Raw genomic sequence first — 14,179 nt, 5'->3', positions numbered from 1 at the left:
CGAACCAGTTACGTTTATCTTGATCGTAATATCCGGTATGAACGTCAAACTTCCGCTCTTCTTCCTCCGTGTAACCAGAGACGGTTTAGAAACTACCTTTGGTGTAACGTTAGCACAACAATGGCGTCCTGTAGTGGGGTGAGTAATTTCTCTATTCTAACGTCAAATTGCCTGATGTATTTGATGTTGTAGGCAGATAACAGCCAATTAATATGATTCCATTGAGAGTGATGTTTAAGGGAGGTTGGATGTCTGTTCCACACTTGTTGTTTACAAGCTCGTGTTGTTGTGCTAAGCTAACCGATGTTAGCGAGTGCTAATTAGCGAACGTTAGCTAGTCACAGACTATGGGACAGCTTTTTCCTTCCCTTCGCTGCCTATTTCTGCCAGATACTTACCGCTATGTCGTCTGTGATAGACTACAGTTGACCATTACACAGTCTCATTGTGTGTCGTATTTTCAGTAGATAGTGGCAGCTAACTGTCGTTACTTTCAGGAGTCTGCTACAGCCACTGGAGAGGAGCCGACTGAAAATCTTCCGTCCCAGAAGAGAGAAGCGAGACTACGAAAATTTCGAGAGTTACATTTCAAACGGGTGAGTTATTTATCTTTGCCTGATGCCACATTAACGTCATATAGAGGAAAACTGGTTTTCTAGTGTAGCCACTAAGTTGTTTGGCTATGTGGTGGTGGCAAACTGTGGAAAACAGGAGCGCTGTGAATGTTTTAGTGTCGGCTCAAGAGTGCTTGGATGGGTATTTCTGATGGACACACTTGCTTACAGCTTATTGTACAACATGTGTTATTTTCCACTGCAGAATGAAGCACGCAAGCTCAATCACCAAGAGGTTGTGGAGGAGGACAAGAGGCTGAAACTCCCCTCTAACTGGGAGGCTAAGAAAGCCCGACTGGAGTGGGAGCTCGCTGAAGATCAAAAGAAAAAGGTAAAGTACTGTGCATGTTCAGTATGATGACCAGATTGTCGAAATGTATGGTGCCTTGAAGCACAGATCAGACAGAGATGCAGTGTCAGCAACTAGACTTATAGCTATCTAATCATATATGTGACATGCTGAAGCTGAAGCACCATAATGTTATTGCTAAGGATAGTTGTAGTTTGCTAAAGAGGAGGGGTGCTAAATGTTTTGATAAAGTAAATCTGCACCGACTAAGGCAAAGTGCTGTGATAGAACATTACTCACTGTGATAATAATGATTCAGTGTGAGCTCTTGGATAACCCAATAACCTCCACCTGTAAGTCTTGAATATTGCCACAAACTCAACCTAGAGAACGTTTACTCGTGTAATATCAAATCAATTGGTCTGATACATTTAGTGCTTTGTGTTTATTAAAAAAAATGAATATTTGGCTTCCAGGAATGTGCTGACAGAGGCGAGGACTATGACAGAGTGAAACTGCTGGAAATCACTGCTGACGATGCGGAGCGGTGGGAGAGGAAGAAGAAGAAGAAGAACCCAGACACAGGATTTGCAGGTTGGTGGCAGGGTCTCCAGTGAAGACAGACATGGATTGTTTGCAGTGTACTCTTTGGTTGCACTTGATTTATGGGGTGTGAGACATGTCATCATGAACAAATTCATTAGTAAATCACTCACTGTCACAGTCAGTCAGCCTGGTCAGTTTTGTGTTTTTAATTTATCTTCAAAATATAAGATCACAATTGGCCAATCAAATACATGCAGGCAGACAATGTAATATGAATGCTGTATTTCTGCTGTTGAATCGTGATGAAAGATAAAATAGTTGGCGCTGTGATAAAAATCCCATCTTTTGGCATCTGATGCGTCTTGAAACGCATGAATTTGTTTCTTCCTACTGGACTTCCTGGATCATATTTCACATCTGACCAGAACCTTAACCAACACCCAAGTTTGAGGCATAATGACACAATGTCCTGCACTTACATTATGTTGGCTCCCATTTAGTCTCACAGATAAGCATGTACACAGAACTTTCAACCTTGTGTCAGTAGGAGGAACAATAAGGCTGCCATCTTTTGATTTCTCAACACGTGCTGCAACTAGCATGGATCAATTACACATTCACCTCGTGTGATTAAGGTTTGCAGTCATTGTTATAGTCACGTCAGCAAATGGCGATTGGATCAAACAGCTTTATTTTAGGCATCGCTAACCCCCCCGTCACGCTATAGAACCTCAGTGTGTTAATTTAGTAAATAGTAATTTAATACAGTTTACTTTTGAGGAAACAAGTGGCACACCGTGATTCTGTTCTGCTGTGCCATGGCATGTGACCGTTTGAGAAGATTTCTCACTTTATCTCCCAGTGAAATGTCACTGCCTGAGTATACACAGTACTGGGTATAGAGCAATACTGGTTGCATGTAAGGACCCCTTGGAATATTAATCATCTCAAACTGCTCCCAATTTAATCTACTGAAAAAAAGACTGTACTGTGTCTCCTAAATATGGCTGCCATCTGTTGCATCAAAACTTCCTCTGAATTAAAACCTCTGGGGAGAAAATTATCACCAGAGGGGCATCAAGAGAGGAAGGGGAGGATGGGCATTGCCTCTTCATCCCCCTTAACCAGCCGCAGGTTGTGTTGCTGAGTCTTGTGCCTGTTTGCTGTTTGTTCCGGTTATTATAACGCAGTCAAAAACCTTTTCTCTCCGTCTCACACAATGTACTACAGGTTACGCCGAGGCCCAATTTCGACAGTACCAGAGGCTCACCAAGCAGATTAGACCAGACTTGGAAAGCTACGAAAGGCAGAGGGAGGAATGGTGAGTAAAGCCTTTGTCTTCCTTTGCTGTGGCAGTTTGTGTCTTTTAATACTTTATCTAGATACACAGACAGCTCAACATGAGAGCAAATGTCCTCTGACATTATTAGAGTTTTGTGCATTCCCACTAACAGGGCAGTAAAAATGATACATGAGGACATCTCTGGTATTAAGACCGTGACTGTGAAATTTCTAGTCAAGTAAAATGAATCATAACAATTTGCCTGGCCTAATCATCTTTGAGTTCACCAATCACATGTGCACAAAGCATTTTCTATATGTTCACTTACGCAGCCCCTCGTTTGCCCTGGGGTTATTGTTGACATAGCTGCACAGTCCCAAAATAATTTAAAGATTGTACAGTACAAGGCATGAACGCTAAGGAAGAAGAGTTAGAGCGCCTGCAGGTCTTTCACCCGTAAAGGCCAGGACTGTGAAGGATGCACCAGCTCATTTTCCCCCGAAGCCACATCATCTTCTCTCATTAGGATGGCCATGATCACAATGATGGAATAGAAAAGTCAGTTTAAAGTATGTTAAAATGGTCATTATCTGTGGTTATGCCGTTTCTAATTCCTTTGCTGGTGCTCCACAGTGGTGAGGACTTCCACCCCACATCAAATAGCCTGATCCACGGAACCCATGTCCCCACAAAGGACGGCATTGACCGCATGGTGGAAGATGTTGAGAAACAGTAAGTAACATTCAAAAACGCACAGTAGAAGAGAAATGCCATATCCTCTCCTGACCGGCCGTTCATTTAATCTCGCTCTCTGCCTGCCCATTAAGTATCAGCCTGACTAACTGGGCTGACCGCGAAGATAAACCTTCATACAAACTGACTGCTCTTTGATTTCTGCTCTCTGTGGCTGTTGCCAGGGAGAAATAACAAGAAGCTAAACTCTAATGATGGAGAACTTTAACAAAATAATGAACTGTACATAAAGCAGGTCATTAGTTGTATGTAAAATGTTCCTCAGTAGTATTTCATCCCCCATGACGTGATTTGCTTAATACGCGCAAATGTTGGATCCAGTCTTAAGAATTAAGCAATTCAAACAACCCAAAATGTGTTTTCATGTATCTCAGGAAGACAGTGGGTTCAGTCAGACCTTTTTTCCGGCCCTGGCACACCGCAAATGTAGTGTGCAGATAAGTCTGGGAATATGAGACGGTCTCAGTTTTAATAAATGATGTATGGAAGGAGTGAGTCTGTGGCCTGTTTGCTAATTTGGAAGAGGGGGATGTTTTGTGTCCATCTGATCTTAAAAAAAATCAGCCTCAGAATGGAAATCCTGATGCAAGCAGCTGATAGGGTGCAGTTATTATTATTATCGGCATGGGGTGATGCTTGGGGCAACTTACCCAAGTGGACCACCATAAACTGACTCCCGGTCAGACTATGTACGTGGCCTTATGTCAAACAAGCGGTCCTATGGTTACCCCACGTAACCATACTAAGTGCTTTGGTAGGCGGGTGTGGGTCGATGGTTTGGCAAAAGCCACATAAGAGGCTACTAAGAGTCACAACGCAAAGTGATCAAATGGTATCTTCACTGCTTCAAACTGTTTAGTTCCTCCTCTGGTTCTTAAAGTCTTTGTCTTTGCTACAGAAGTCCCTTTCACCTTTTCATTCCCGTGGTCTTTCCCTGAGCTGTTCTATATTTGAGACAGTCTAAGGCTTGTGTTAGAGATGCAACTGTGGGGCATTAGACAAGGATTCAGTTGCCAGGGCATGACGCACAACAATGCTTTGAAGACGCAGTGAATCAGGACTGGGAGCTCAGAAATTGACAGTATTTTCTTCTGAGTGTGTATGTGTGTGCGTTAGGTTTTTCCATCGCCACTCTCCTTGCCAAATTTAAATGCACACCCCCAAATTATTGCCTGTAGCCAATTTTGTCGTCACTGGATATGCCATGGATAGTGGCCATACTGGTTTATGAAATCCTCCCCCTAAGCTGCTTTTATTTGCCAATTGTCAGGATCGAGAAGCGGGCCAAGTACAGCCGACGCAGGGCCTACAACGACGACGCAGACATCGACTACATTAACGAGAGGAATGCCAAGTTCAACAAGAAGGCTGAGCGTTTCTACGGCAAATACACGGCAGAGATCAAACAAAACTTGGAGAGAGGCACGGCCGTCTAGTGGGCCCAGTCACCTCAGTGGACATGTTGACTGCTTCAGTTTTCACTTCATTTAGGAGTCTAGGATGCATCTTTTTCTTCTCAGTACTTGTGTTAAAATGCTAAAATGGACTCTCGTAGTGTCAGGCAGTTTTTTTTTTTTTATCATGCTGATGATTTTTTGAGCTGAAAGATGATTAAATTACCCGTAAGATGTGTGTGTTCTTTTGTACAGTATCAGAAGTTAAAACAACACTTATGATTATACGTACCCTGTCTTGTTAAATAAACCACTTCCAATTACCCAGCTATCTTGCACACTTGTTGGGTTTTTTTTTCTGTGGGTTTACTGCGTGTGGTCTCACGACACAGACGTTCTGAGCGTGAGAATGAACTACCATCACACCTCGGGGCATGTTTAGCAGAACATGCCAGCCAAAAGAATGTTTTAGTGAAGGTGCACATAGAAATATGGACCAACAAAAGAGCAATTCAATTTATTGACTATCATCTACATCTCACTTTAACCAACTTGCCCCAAGCTGCGACATGAGCAGGAAAGCCTTGTGACTGGGGAAGACATGAAAACAGGTTCCCATGCAAGTCTCCCATTCCTGAACTCCTGCCTGAGTGAAGATTTTTATTTGTTTTTATTTTTTGAGATCAGTGATCTCTTTTATAAAGGGAGACCTGGCCGTGAATAGCAGCAACACAGAGTTTCAACAGTGAATTAATAGGCAAATACAGATTTGAAAATGATCAGATAAGACATTTGCACGCAGACAACCTGGACTCAATAGATTTCACCATAGCTTTAAAATCATTGTTTTGAAGTTTAAGATCATTGCACCCTCTACAGGGCAGACAGGCAGAACTGAACTTCTTTATGTCAGTTATTATATTCTGTTATATTTAATCTGGATGAGTCAATCTTCACATAATAAATTTATGGGATGCCCTCAAAGGATAGTGTGCAAAGGCACAATGACACAAGCTGTTTATGTTTTGCCAATGAAGGTAGGGAGGTCTTTGATATCCGAGTCTGCTCCAGAGCCGTTAGGGAGTGGATTAAGTGTTCAGGTTTATGATCGGGATATTTTTGTCGTCTTATCTTGATTAGCCCGAGGATGTTGGCTGAGAGTTGTATTAGGAACAACACTACATAAATTCACTGTTGTGTCTCACAGATAATCTGACAAGTTTGATTCTTTCAAGGCCAACTGCCAGTTTCAGGGTAAACAACAATGTGTCTCAATGGAGTTTTTCTACAGACACAAAAGCCTAGAAATAGCACACATGCATACATGATGACCACGTGTGTCAGATGAGAATGACAAGACAAACCCTGCTTCAGTATCTCTTCTGCTCCAATTCCACTGACTCCCTGTGTTATGTATTTGCATGTCTTCTCCCCTATCAAAGTAATTAATCAGAATTACAGGTCAGTTTACAGCAGGAGACACGCAGTCTGGCAGTCAGACATATTTAAAACGGTGTGATTTTACCTTTTTATTACAACGGATTGTGACATGTATCTGGATATCAGCCTGAAAAATCTCGGGAGGATTAAAATGTATTACTTACTCAATAGATAGTTATCTCACCGGATAGATAAGTTCTAGCAATAATTCACTAGTATTTTTAACATATGCCAAGAGCCTGTCAAGATACAAGCTTTAGGGTAAGCAGCACAGCCGCCAAAACAGCAGGATGTATCAAGTTACTCGAGAAGGAACATGTTCGAATGTTGTGGAAGCAGACAGCTGATGGTGAAAGATGGTCAATGATCATCTGACTGCCACCTACAAAAACAGTTCTGAGGGTGGCTGTGATTCTGAGATAGTGGTTGAGACATTATTACAGGTGTTACTCACAGCAGACATTTTGATGTGTCATAGTAAGGAAAGCGCACGGGTTACTTATAACATTAACGATGGCTCTGTTCTATTCAAATGTCCCCGTAACACAATTATGCACGATACCAGGACCCTGAAGCTAAATGGAATTCAGCCATCATTCCTTCTATTAAGCACACCCGTGCTTTTCTACTGTGATGTGTACAATGTCTAACGTGAAAAAGACGACAGTACAATTTGATGATTTAAGGTGTTAGGGGTAACACTTCTGTACTGTAATACAGCAGTATATGATACCTTGGTGTCATTATTTTTTATCTATCTGCAGCTAGCCTGATTATCAGACTGAATTCACTCCATTCATATTTTAAAATCAGCAAACAAATTGGAGATGTTGGAGGTGATTCAGAGGTCTGGAACCAGATCAACCTCAGTCTTAAGTATCTCACAATACAAAACATTACCCAGGCACAAAAGTCAGTTTCTACAAGTCTATGATAATACTGACACCATGTGGTCATCATTGAAATTGCAGCTTGTCACCATTTTCCAAGTTGACTTATTCGGATGTGATCCTTACATGTACATTTATTTAAAAAGCAGGGAAACCATGTTACTGGGAACTGAAGGAAACAAATTCGGTATTTTCTTTGCAGTGAAGCAAATGTGTCACCTAGTTGTCGTTCTCAGCTGAATACCTCTTTGTACATGAGCTCACTGTTGTGACAACTTACTAATTTCCAGGCTATTGTGATTTAGTTCTTTTAAAACAAATACGGATATCCAAACTGAACTTTTGGCATAACACCGGCGTATCGCACCATAAATTATTTTCTACTACAATAAGTAGCAGCCATCCTGTACAATGATTGTCTAACTTCTCTACATGCATTTTAGTCACTATTGGAAACTCTGAAATCTTCTATTCTGATCAACTCCCAACTGTTTTTCAAGACACAAAATGGAGTCACTGAGTGTATATCAGTGATTTGAGACTAGTTACAAAAACAGACATGAAACAATCATTTTATCATAAATATCTTTATTGAATCCAGGAACAGCACAATACACCATGACGGGAAAGAAATAATCCCACCTGTGCGAATTCTTCACTTCTTCCCACTTTAACTCTAACATCTGAAAGAAAACGTCGGCCATGAAATGATGGAACAGCATATGTACAAAATATTCACAGTATTTACAGGGTCCATGTACTCCGCCACACTAGTGTGACTTGGCAAGTGTGTGTTTGCGTCTGTTGGAGGTTTGGCCTGATTTGACTGGAACCCAGTGGCCGTAGGGCTTCCTGCTTTCGTAGCTGTCCACTCTCGGAGTTACCTTAGGACAAGATGGAGCTGCCGCTGTTGGTTTGACCACAGAATTCTAACAGAACAAGATTAGGAAAGAAAAACAAGACATTAGAAGACGCAAGTGTTCAGGATAATGTAAAGCAGTGTTTGGTTTTTAACATTAACAGTTTAGGAAAAAACAGGAAGAAACATTCAAGTCACTTACATTAATGCTGAAAGAGATCACTTTCCTTTTTGGGGACATTGTTGGGCTGGACATATCGTCAGAGTCCACGTCACTGCTCTGAAAAAACAAAAAAACAACAGACCTAGTTAGATGTGTATAAGACTGATGGTGAGTGAGCTTTGACAGTTTGTGAAGCTCATACATGGATTATAGCTTCCATTGTTGTATTGTCAAGCACTTCTATTGCATAGATCATTATTTTAGAGTTAAATTCAACAAACTGCAGCTCTCATGCACCCCCTCCCCCCGCTGTTAAAAGGCTAGGCTCAACCATTACATGAAAGCTTCAAGGACAGATCTTGAAACAGGATAAAAAAAAAAAAATAATACAAACAAAATATCAAAGTAAAAAGGATGTCTTCTCTGTCTACAGTGGCAGAATGATGGTGACGTAGGTTTCCCAGCCCCTCAGCACACAGCTCATGTACCAACTTATCTTTGACACACGGAGAGGAGTTCTTCATCTGTTTTTAGCTCTCTTGACAGGAATAGTCACTATAACGCAGTCCACACGCCTGTGCTCCATCAGCGAGTGGAGGATTCTGCTAAATAACAACGACCCATTTCAACTGCAAACATAAATACATTTGGAATGTCAAAATTCTACTGCCCATCTATATGAAGTGGAGTCAGTGTAATACAATATCTGAATTTCCTGTGCATCATCTATGTAGCTATGTGTGTAATTAGCATTTGTGTGTGTGCATCATGTCTGAATGCGAGGTCACCTACATATGTGTGTGTGATTAATTGCAAGCCTCTAGTTGATGAACTAAACATTGTGAACATTACAAGAGTTATCAGTTAACCTTTCACGCAAACACATATTGTCGTCACCCAAGTCACATGACAGCCCTTTATTCCCAGGTGCCGATGAGTGAAGGAGACCACTGTCATGTTATCTATGAAGACAGGAATAAATACAGAGAGTATGTGTGTTCCCTCAGGGGTCCAAAGGTTGACACAAGACACAGCAGATTCAACACAACACAGGCCTCAAGCTTATCAATAGACAACTGTAGACATTGCACTGAGCTTGATATGCTGTATATTTGTTGCAACTTTAAAAAAAAAACTGTACATGTGGTAAAAATTATTAATGGTCAGTGTACTGCTTTGTTACTGTAATGCATAAGTGGTATGAAAAACTATTAGCTATCCCTAAAATACTCAACACCCCTTGTCCTTACATCTAGTCCATGATAGAAAAAATAAATACTTCTAGGCCTTTAATTAGATTCTGTGTGTGGTTTGCTTGATGTGAAGCTTAAAATCACTTTCAGACACCCACCTGTGACAGAGTCTTTTCGGGGTCTTGTCTCACCATTGTCTCTGGTGACAACTGTTTGGACTCCACCGACTGCTCTGACAGGATTGGTTTTACACTCTCGGGAAGTTCCTGCTTCTCCACTCCTACAGTCTTCATAGCGTTGGTCTTTGCAGCTTTAAGGAGTTCTCTTTTACCTGGAGAACACAAACAAGTTTCAAGGGAAGATTTAATCCATTGCATAATGTAATATTTTTGCCAAGTTTATATAACTACAAATACACAGTAATTACTATTCCCTCCAATCAACTTACCATCCAAACTCAGACTGATAGAGCGTCCTGAAGATCTGGACCTGGAGCAGCTTCTGTAGGTTCTGGATGGGGATCGGGAAACCCTAGATGTAAACCGGCCCACAGGCCTCCTGTGCCTGCTCATACGGTTGGAAGACCTGGAGTCAGGGCTGTAGCGTCTGTGGGAGCGAGAGTGGGCTCTGTAGCGGCCACCACCATCTCTGCGATGGTTGTCACAGCGACAGCGGGAGGACCGCCTGTGGCAACGTGGGTGAGAGCGGGACCTGGAGCGAGAGGAGGACCTGCTGCTGGACGAAGAAGACCTGTAACGTCCCTTGTGGCTGACACGTCCCCTCCGGCCGGAGCCAGAGTGACGGCTGCTGCCACCGCTGCTTCTGGACCGGGAGCGAGAAGAGGTAGGGCTGTTCTGGTCAAAGATTACATTGATGCCATCACTCTGGCGAGCGTGGGCCATTTCAGAGTGTGAATCTTTTCCCTTAGTCATTGTTTTGTTTTCTGGCACAGGCTGAAATGAGATGAACAAAAGTGTCTTTCAGAAAAGTTTTTTTTTTTTTTTTTTTTACAGTAATTGTAGCTATAACATGCATCATTACATCTTTCAGAGAAGTGCCTTAATAATATCAGTCACAGTCTATGTGTCAGCCTTTGACTGTTGTTGCATTACAGTTGTTTCTCAATGCCGCCCCTAGCGAACAAAGCCACGTTGCGTAACTGCAACGGCTGACCACAAAGTACTGGAAATTTCCACCATGAGGCAAGCTAAAGATAGCCTGACTAGCTTAAGCTGCCGTCTGGTATCAATCCAAAGGCCTTCATATCCAGTCCCCTCAATTATCATTAAAACACGATTTTGACAAACATTCCAATTACACGAACAATACTTTACTATTCACAAAGGCCGATTAAAAGCAACGGTTTACACGTGACTGTAGATTGGCAAAACAAAGTTATGCTAAGCTAACCTTAGCTGACGTTGTTTTTCTTACCAGGTTGACCGTAGCTTGAATCCTTTGTCCTGATAACGTCGATATAAACGATATATGTCAACAAAGACACCTTCAAAAACGTATCACGAGAGGAAACCTTACGAAGAAAACTCTAAAATTACTGTGTTATGTGTTGGTTTATAGCCAAGTAATTACGAAAGCGCAGCCGTTGCCTCTCCCTCGGAGTTAACCTTCTGTTGTCGTCACTCTAATGAAAGCGAGGCAGGCGGAGCTACGAGCTTTACGCGCCCCCTGGAAGATTCAATCATGTGTTGTCCCGAACGATTTGATTCTTTTGAACGACTCGCTGTCTTAACGGCTCTGTTTGGTACGAACGAAATGAGTCGATTTGCTCCTGGCGAAAGTTGCTACTTTTTAATTTCCACGATTTGTATTCTGCAAAAGTGACATTGCCGCATGTGTTCTTGTTGTCTAATAATGTGCCAATTTGGATTTGGGTCTAAAGGAAGTCGATTCGGTATCGGCTCGTTCAGACTCAGACTCAGAGTTGTTTAACAGGTTCCAATCGTTTGTTTGGGCCGACCTGCAAACGAGCAGAGCGGAGTAAAAATATGGTATACGGTAGAATGCAGTATTTACAAAAAATAACCTCCATTGCCTATTGTGAATGCATATATTATACATTCAAGCTCCACCCTGGCGTGTAGTGGAGATGAGTAAAACCATGTCCTAAATTCTGTAGAGTTTGAGTATGTTCACGCAACATGAACAATATGAACTTATTGTTTATATATGTTTTTGGTCAGGGAAACGTTGTCCAACAGCTGAGCCAGCAAGGCCTGCATCAGTATCCATTGCACCATGTTTCCTGCATATGATGGAGGGTACGAGGGAAGCCCGTTATTAATCTAACATAATTATACTACCATCTCCTTTTAAAGCGAGTGATCTCACCAGCTGACATTAGACACCCTGGTGTGACAAAACTGAGGAAGTCTGAGGGAACACAGTGTTTTAAGAATGCAGTTATACAATGCCATTAACAAGCAATTCTTTCAGTGCACTACTGAGTTGCATTTTAGACCGTTTTTTAATTCAGTTTATGAGAGAAGGACCCTGATCTATTTTGATTGAAGCGAAATAAAATGAAATTAATTATACATGATAACAATTGTCCATTTATCCATTTATGTCAGACATTACAACATCAGCGTAATTGTGTTTCCTGTATTATAGAAACAAAATGTCTGAATTATAATGTTTTAAGGTGTCATAAAACGATTAAAGTCATGACGATAATGACGGTGATGCGTATGCATTAGTATTACTATCATTGAGGCTCTTTAGAGGGGGAAATTGTTCATGTTTCAGCCTGTGGCCGGAACTTGATTATGCAATAAAAATATTTGTGGTATTGCCCTTTAAATATAATCTCGCAGGCAACCGTTCTCGCGATATGTAAATTTACTTTGCTGCTACTCCACTGGACTGTCGCCTGACGTGTTATTCGCACGCCACCGTCTTCTAGTAAAATCAGGCAAAGATACCGAGCAGAGATGGACATTCTGACCGTCTTACCGCCCAGCTTTGGATATGCCATATTTACCTACATCTACAGCTGGATTATGCTCTGCTATTTAGCAATCAGGGTTGGGGGTGCGAGGAAGAAGTACGGCGTTCAGGTAGTTAACAAGTATAGGTACAGTGAATACTGGACGCTCATAAGTGTATTGGAAGCGTTTTAGATCTGTGTCTCTGGCTAATTGATCGCATATTTGATCTCCCCTTTACTTTGCAGTATCCCACTATGTACAGTGACAAGGAGCAGGTATTCAACTGTATCCAGAGAGCACATCAGAACACCCTCGAGGTGTACCCTCAGTGGCTTGTTTTCCAGACCATTGCAGCTCTTGTCTACCCGGTATGTATCATTTTTACACATTTAATCATGCATAGCCACGAATTGGTTTGTGTGTGTTGTCTATATTCTTTTGGGCTTATAAAAGGGTATTACGGGCTATTAAAGTTGTTACAACACAATGTCATTGTGGGAGGAGCAAGCAATCCTCATGATCTTTGGCATAATTTCTCCAGATAACAGAGTCAAGTCCAAAAGACAGTGTCACAATGATTAAGCATATTTCCATAGTATCACCCATGTCTTTCCCAGCTGTTTGTAATGCTCTTTTTCTCTATTTATAATCTCAGCAATCAGCATCTGTGCTGGGGGCTATATGGGTGACCAGCAGGTTTTCCTATGCCTGGGGCTACTACACAGGAGGTAAGACTGGCATTATGTTTATTATTAGCTTTGTAATAATATAATAGCACATGGTTCAAAGTTATATGAATATAAGAGCCCTTAAGGAATAAAACATGTAGTATACTCACTTATACTGGTGGCTGCTATGCTTTGTAATGATCACTGATTGAAGGTCATAATTCATCCACCTTCTTATCTACCACTGCACTGCTAGTAATTCGAACCTATCATTCTTGTAAGGGATTTAAGTCGTAACAATTCATTTCCACAAAATAATGCTCATAACATTGTAGCATTACAAGTGTAAAGGCTGCAGTCCAGGCATCACTGAGGTGACAGTACAGCGATTGCCTGAGCACTTTTATTGCCCCTCACCTAGTTTTGTTAATAATTTACAGAAGATAGCATATGAGGGAAGGAGATGAAAAAAATACATATTAGGTGTTCAGAATTTAGTAGTAATTGTATTGAAGTTTAGTAGTTATTGTATTGTATGCATTGTATTCATTGTTGTTTCTCATCATTCTGCTTTATTCCAGATCCAGCCAAGAGGATGAATGGTGCCTATGGCTACATTGGATACTTTGGCGTCATCATTCTGTCCATATCTGTAGCTTTGCAATTGCTTTGAGTTTTTTAAGATGATTGTCATCTTCTATTTCCCCATCTGACAGAAGAGTTTAGTCACTTACACTGGTTTGCATAGCTATAAAGTAACTGTACAATTCTTGCTCAATTTCACAAATTAGCTAAACATATTTTTTATGGACCACTAACTTGATACCTGATATCTTTATACTCCAATATTTGTCGTGAATGTCTTCTCCATGTAATAATTGACAATAAAGTGACCCTACAGCCCCCAGATATGTGCTCTATTGTACTCTGTTCACAGTTGCAGGCATTACAGTTTGTGAATAATAAAAGGGTCACCAGCAGCCATGAAGGCCCCATATGACTCACACATGATGCCTCAGGCACAAATCTCCCATCAGAGCATACAGCAAATAGACCTACTGGTAATCTAAGCAAATGTTATGATGATGATCTAGAAAGTTGTTTCCTTTGAGATAACAAAAGTGTAAACTTTTCTCCCTT

At 41.3% G+C, this 14,179-nt stretch overlaps 3 protein-coding genes across 4 annotated transcripts; 2 read left to right on the top strand and 1 right to left on the bottom strand.

Moving 5' to 3' along the window:
• The first annotated feature begins 81 nt into the window (after positions 1-81).
• Positions 82-5,201, top strand: syf2 (SYF2 pre-mRNA-splicing factor). Its single transcript, XM_070920496.1, has 7 exons — positions 82-138; positions 498-596; positions 820-945; positions 1,380-1,497; positions 2,680-2,770; positions 3,365-3,463; positions 4,755-5,201. Exons 1-7 carry the CDS (start codon positions 121-123, stop codon positions 4,918-4,920), a joined length of 717 nt encoding a protein of 238 aa, XP_070776597.1. The 5' UTR covers positions 82-120; the 3' UTR covers positions 4,921-5,201.
• A 2,578-nt stretch (positions 5,202-7,779) lies between these two features.
• On the bottom strand, positions 7,780-11,046 carry rsrp1 (arginine/serine-rich protein 1). 2 transcript variants are annotated; one of them, XM_070920870.1, is made up of 5 exons: positions 10,834-11,046; positions 9,872-10,376; positions 9,582-9,754; positions 8,270-8,347; positions 7,780-8,137 (listed from the first exon to the last, which is right to left on the bottom strand). In XM_070920870.1, exons 2-5 carry the CDS (start codon positions 10,353-10,355, stop codon positions 7,979-7,981), a joined length of 894 nt encoding a protein of 297 aa, XP_070776971.1. In that variant the 5' UTR covers positions 10,356-10,376; positions 10,834-11,046; the 3' UTR covers positions 7,780-7,978. The 2 variants fall into 2 exon arrangements, with proteins under 2 accessions (XP_070776971.1, XP_070776970.1); XM_070920869.1 differs by having other exon boundaries at positions 10,858-11,046.
• Positions 11,047-12,308: 1,262 nt separating this feature from the next.
• Positions 12,309-13,960, top strand: mgst3b (microsomal glutathione S-transferase 3b). The gene is made up of 4 exons (XM_070920311.1): positions 12,309-12,500; positions 12,617-12,739; positions 13,027-13,099; positions 13,621-13,960. Exons 1-4 carry the CDS (start codon positions 12,375-12,377, stop codon positions 13,710-13,712), a joined length of 414 nt encoding a protein of 137 aa, XP_070776412.1. The 5' UTR covers positions 12,309-12,374; the 3' UTR covers positions 13,713-13,960.
• Positions 13,961-14,179: the final 219 nt, after the last annotated feature.

The sequence above is a fragment of the Enoplosus armatus genome, chromosome 15 (genome assembly GCF_043641665.1).
Source record: "Enoplosus armatus isolate fEnoArm2 chromosome 15, fEnoArm2.hap1, whole genome shotgun sequence".
Taxonomy (NCBI): Eukaryota; Metazoa; Chordata; class Actinopteri; order Centrarchiformes; family Enoplosidae; genus Enoplosus; species Enoplosus armatus.
This window is presented reverse-complemented; position numbering and strand designations above follow the sequence as displayed.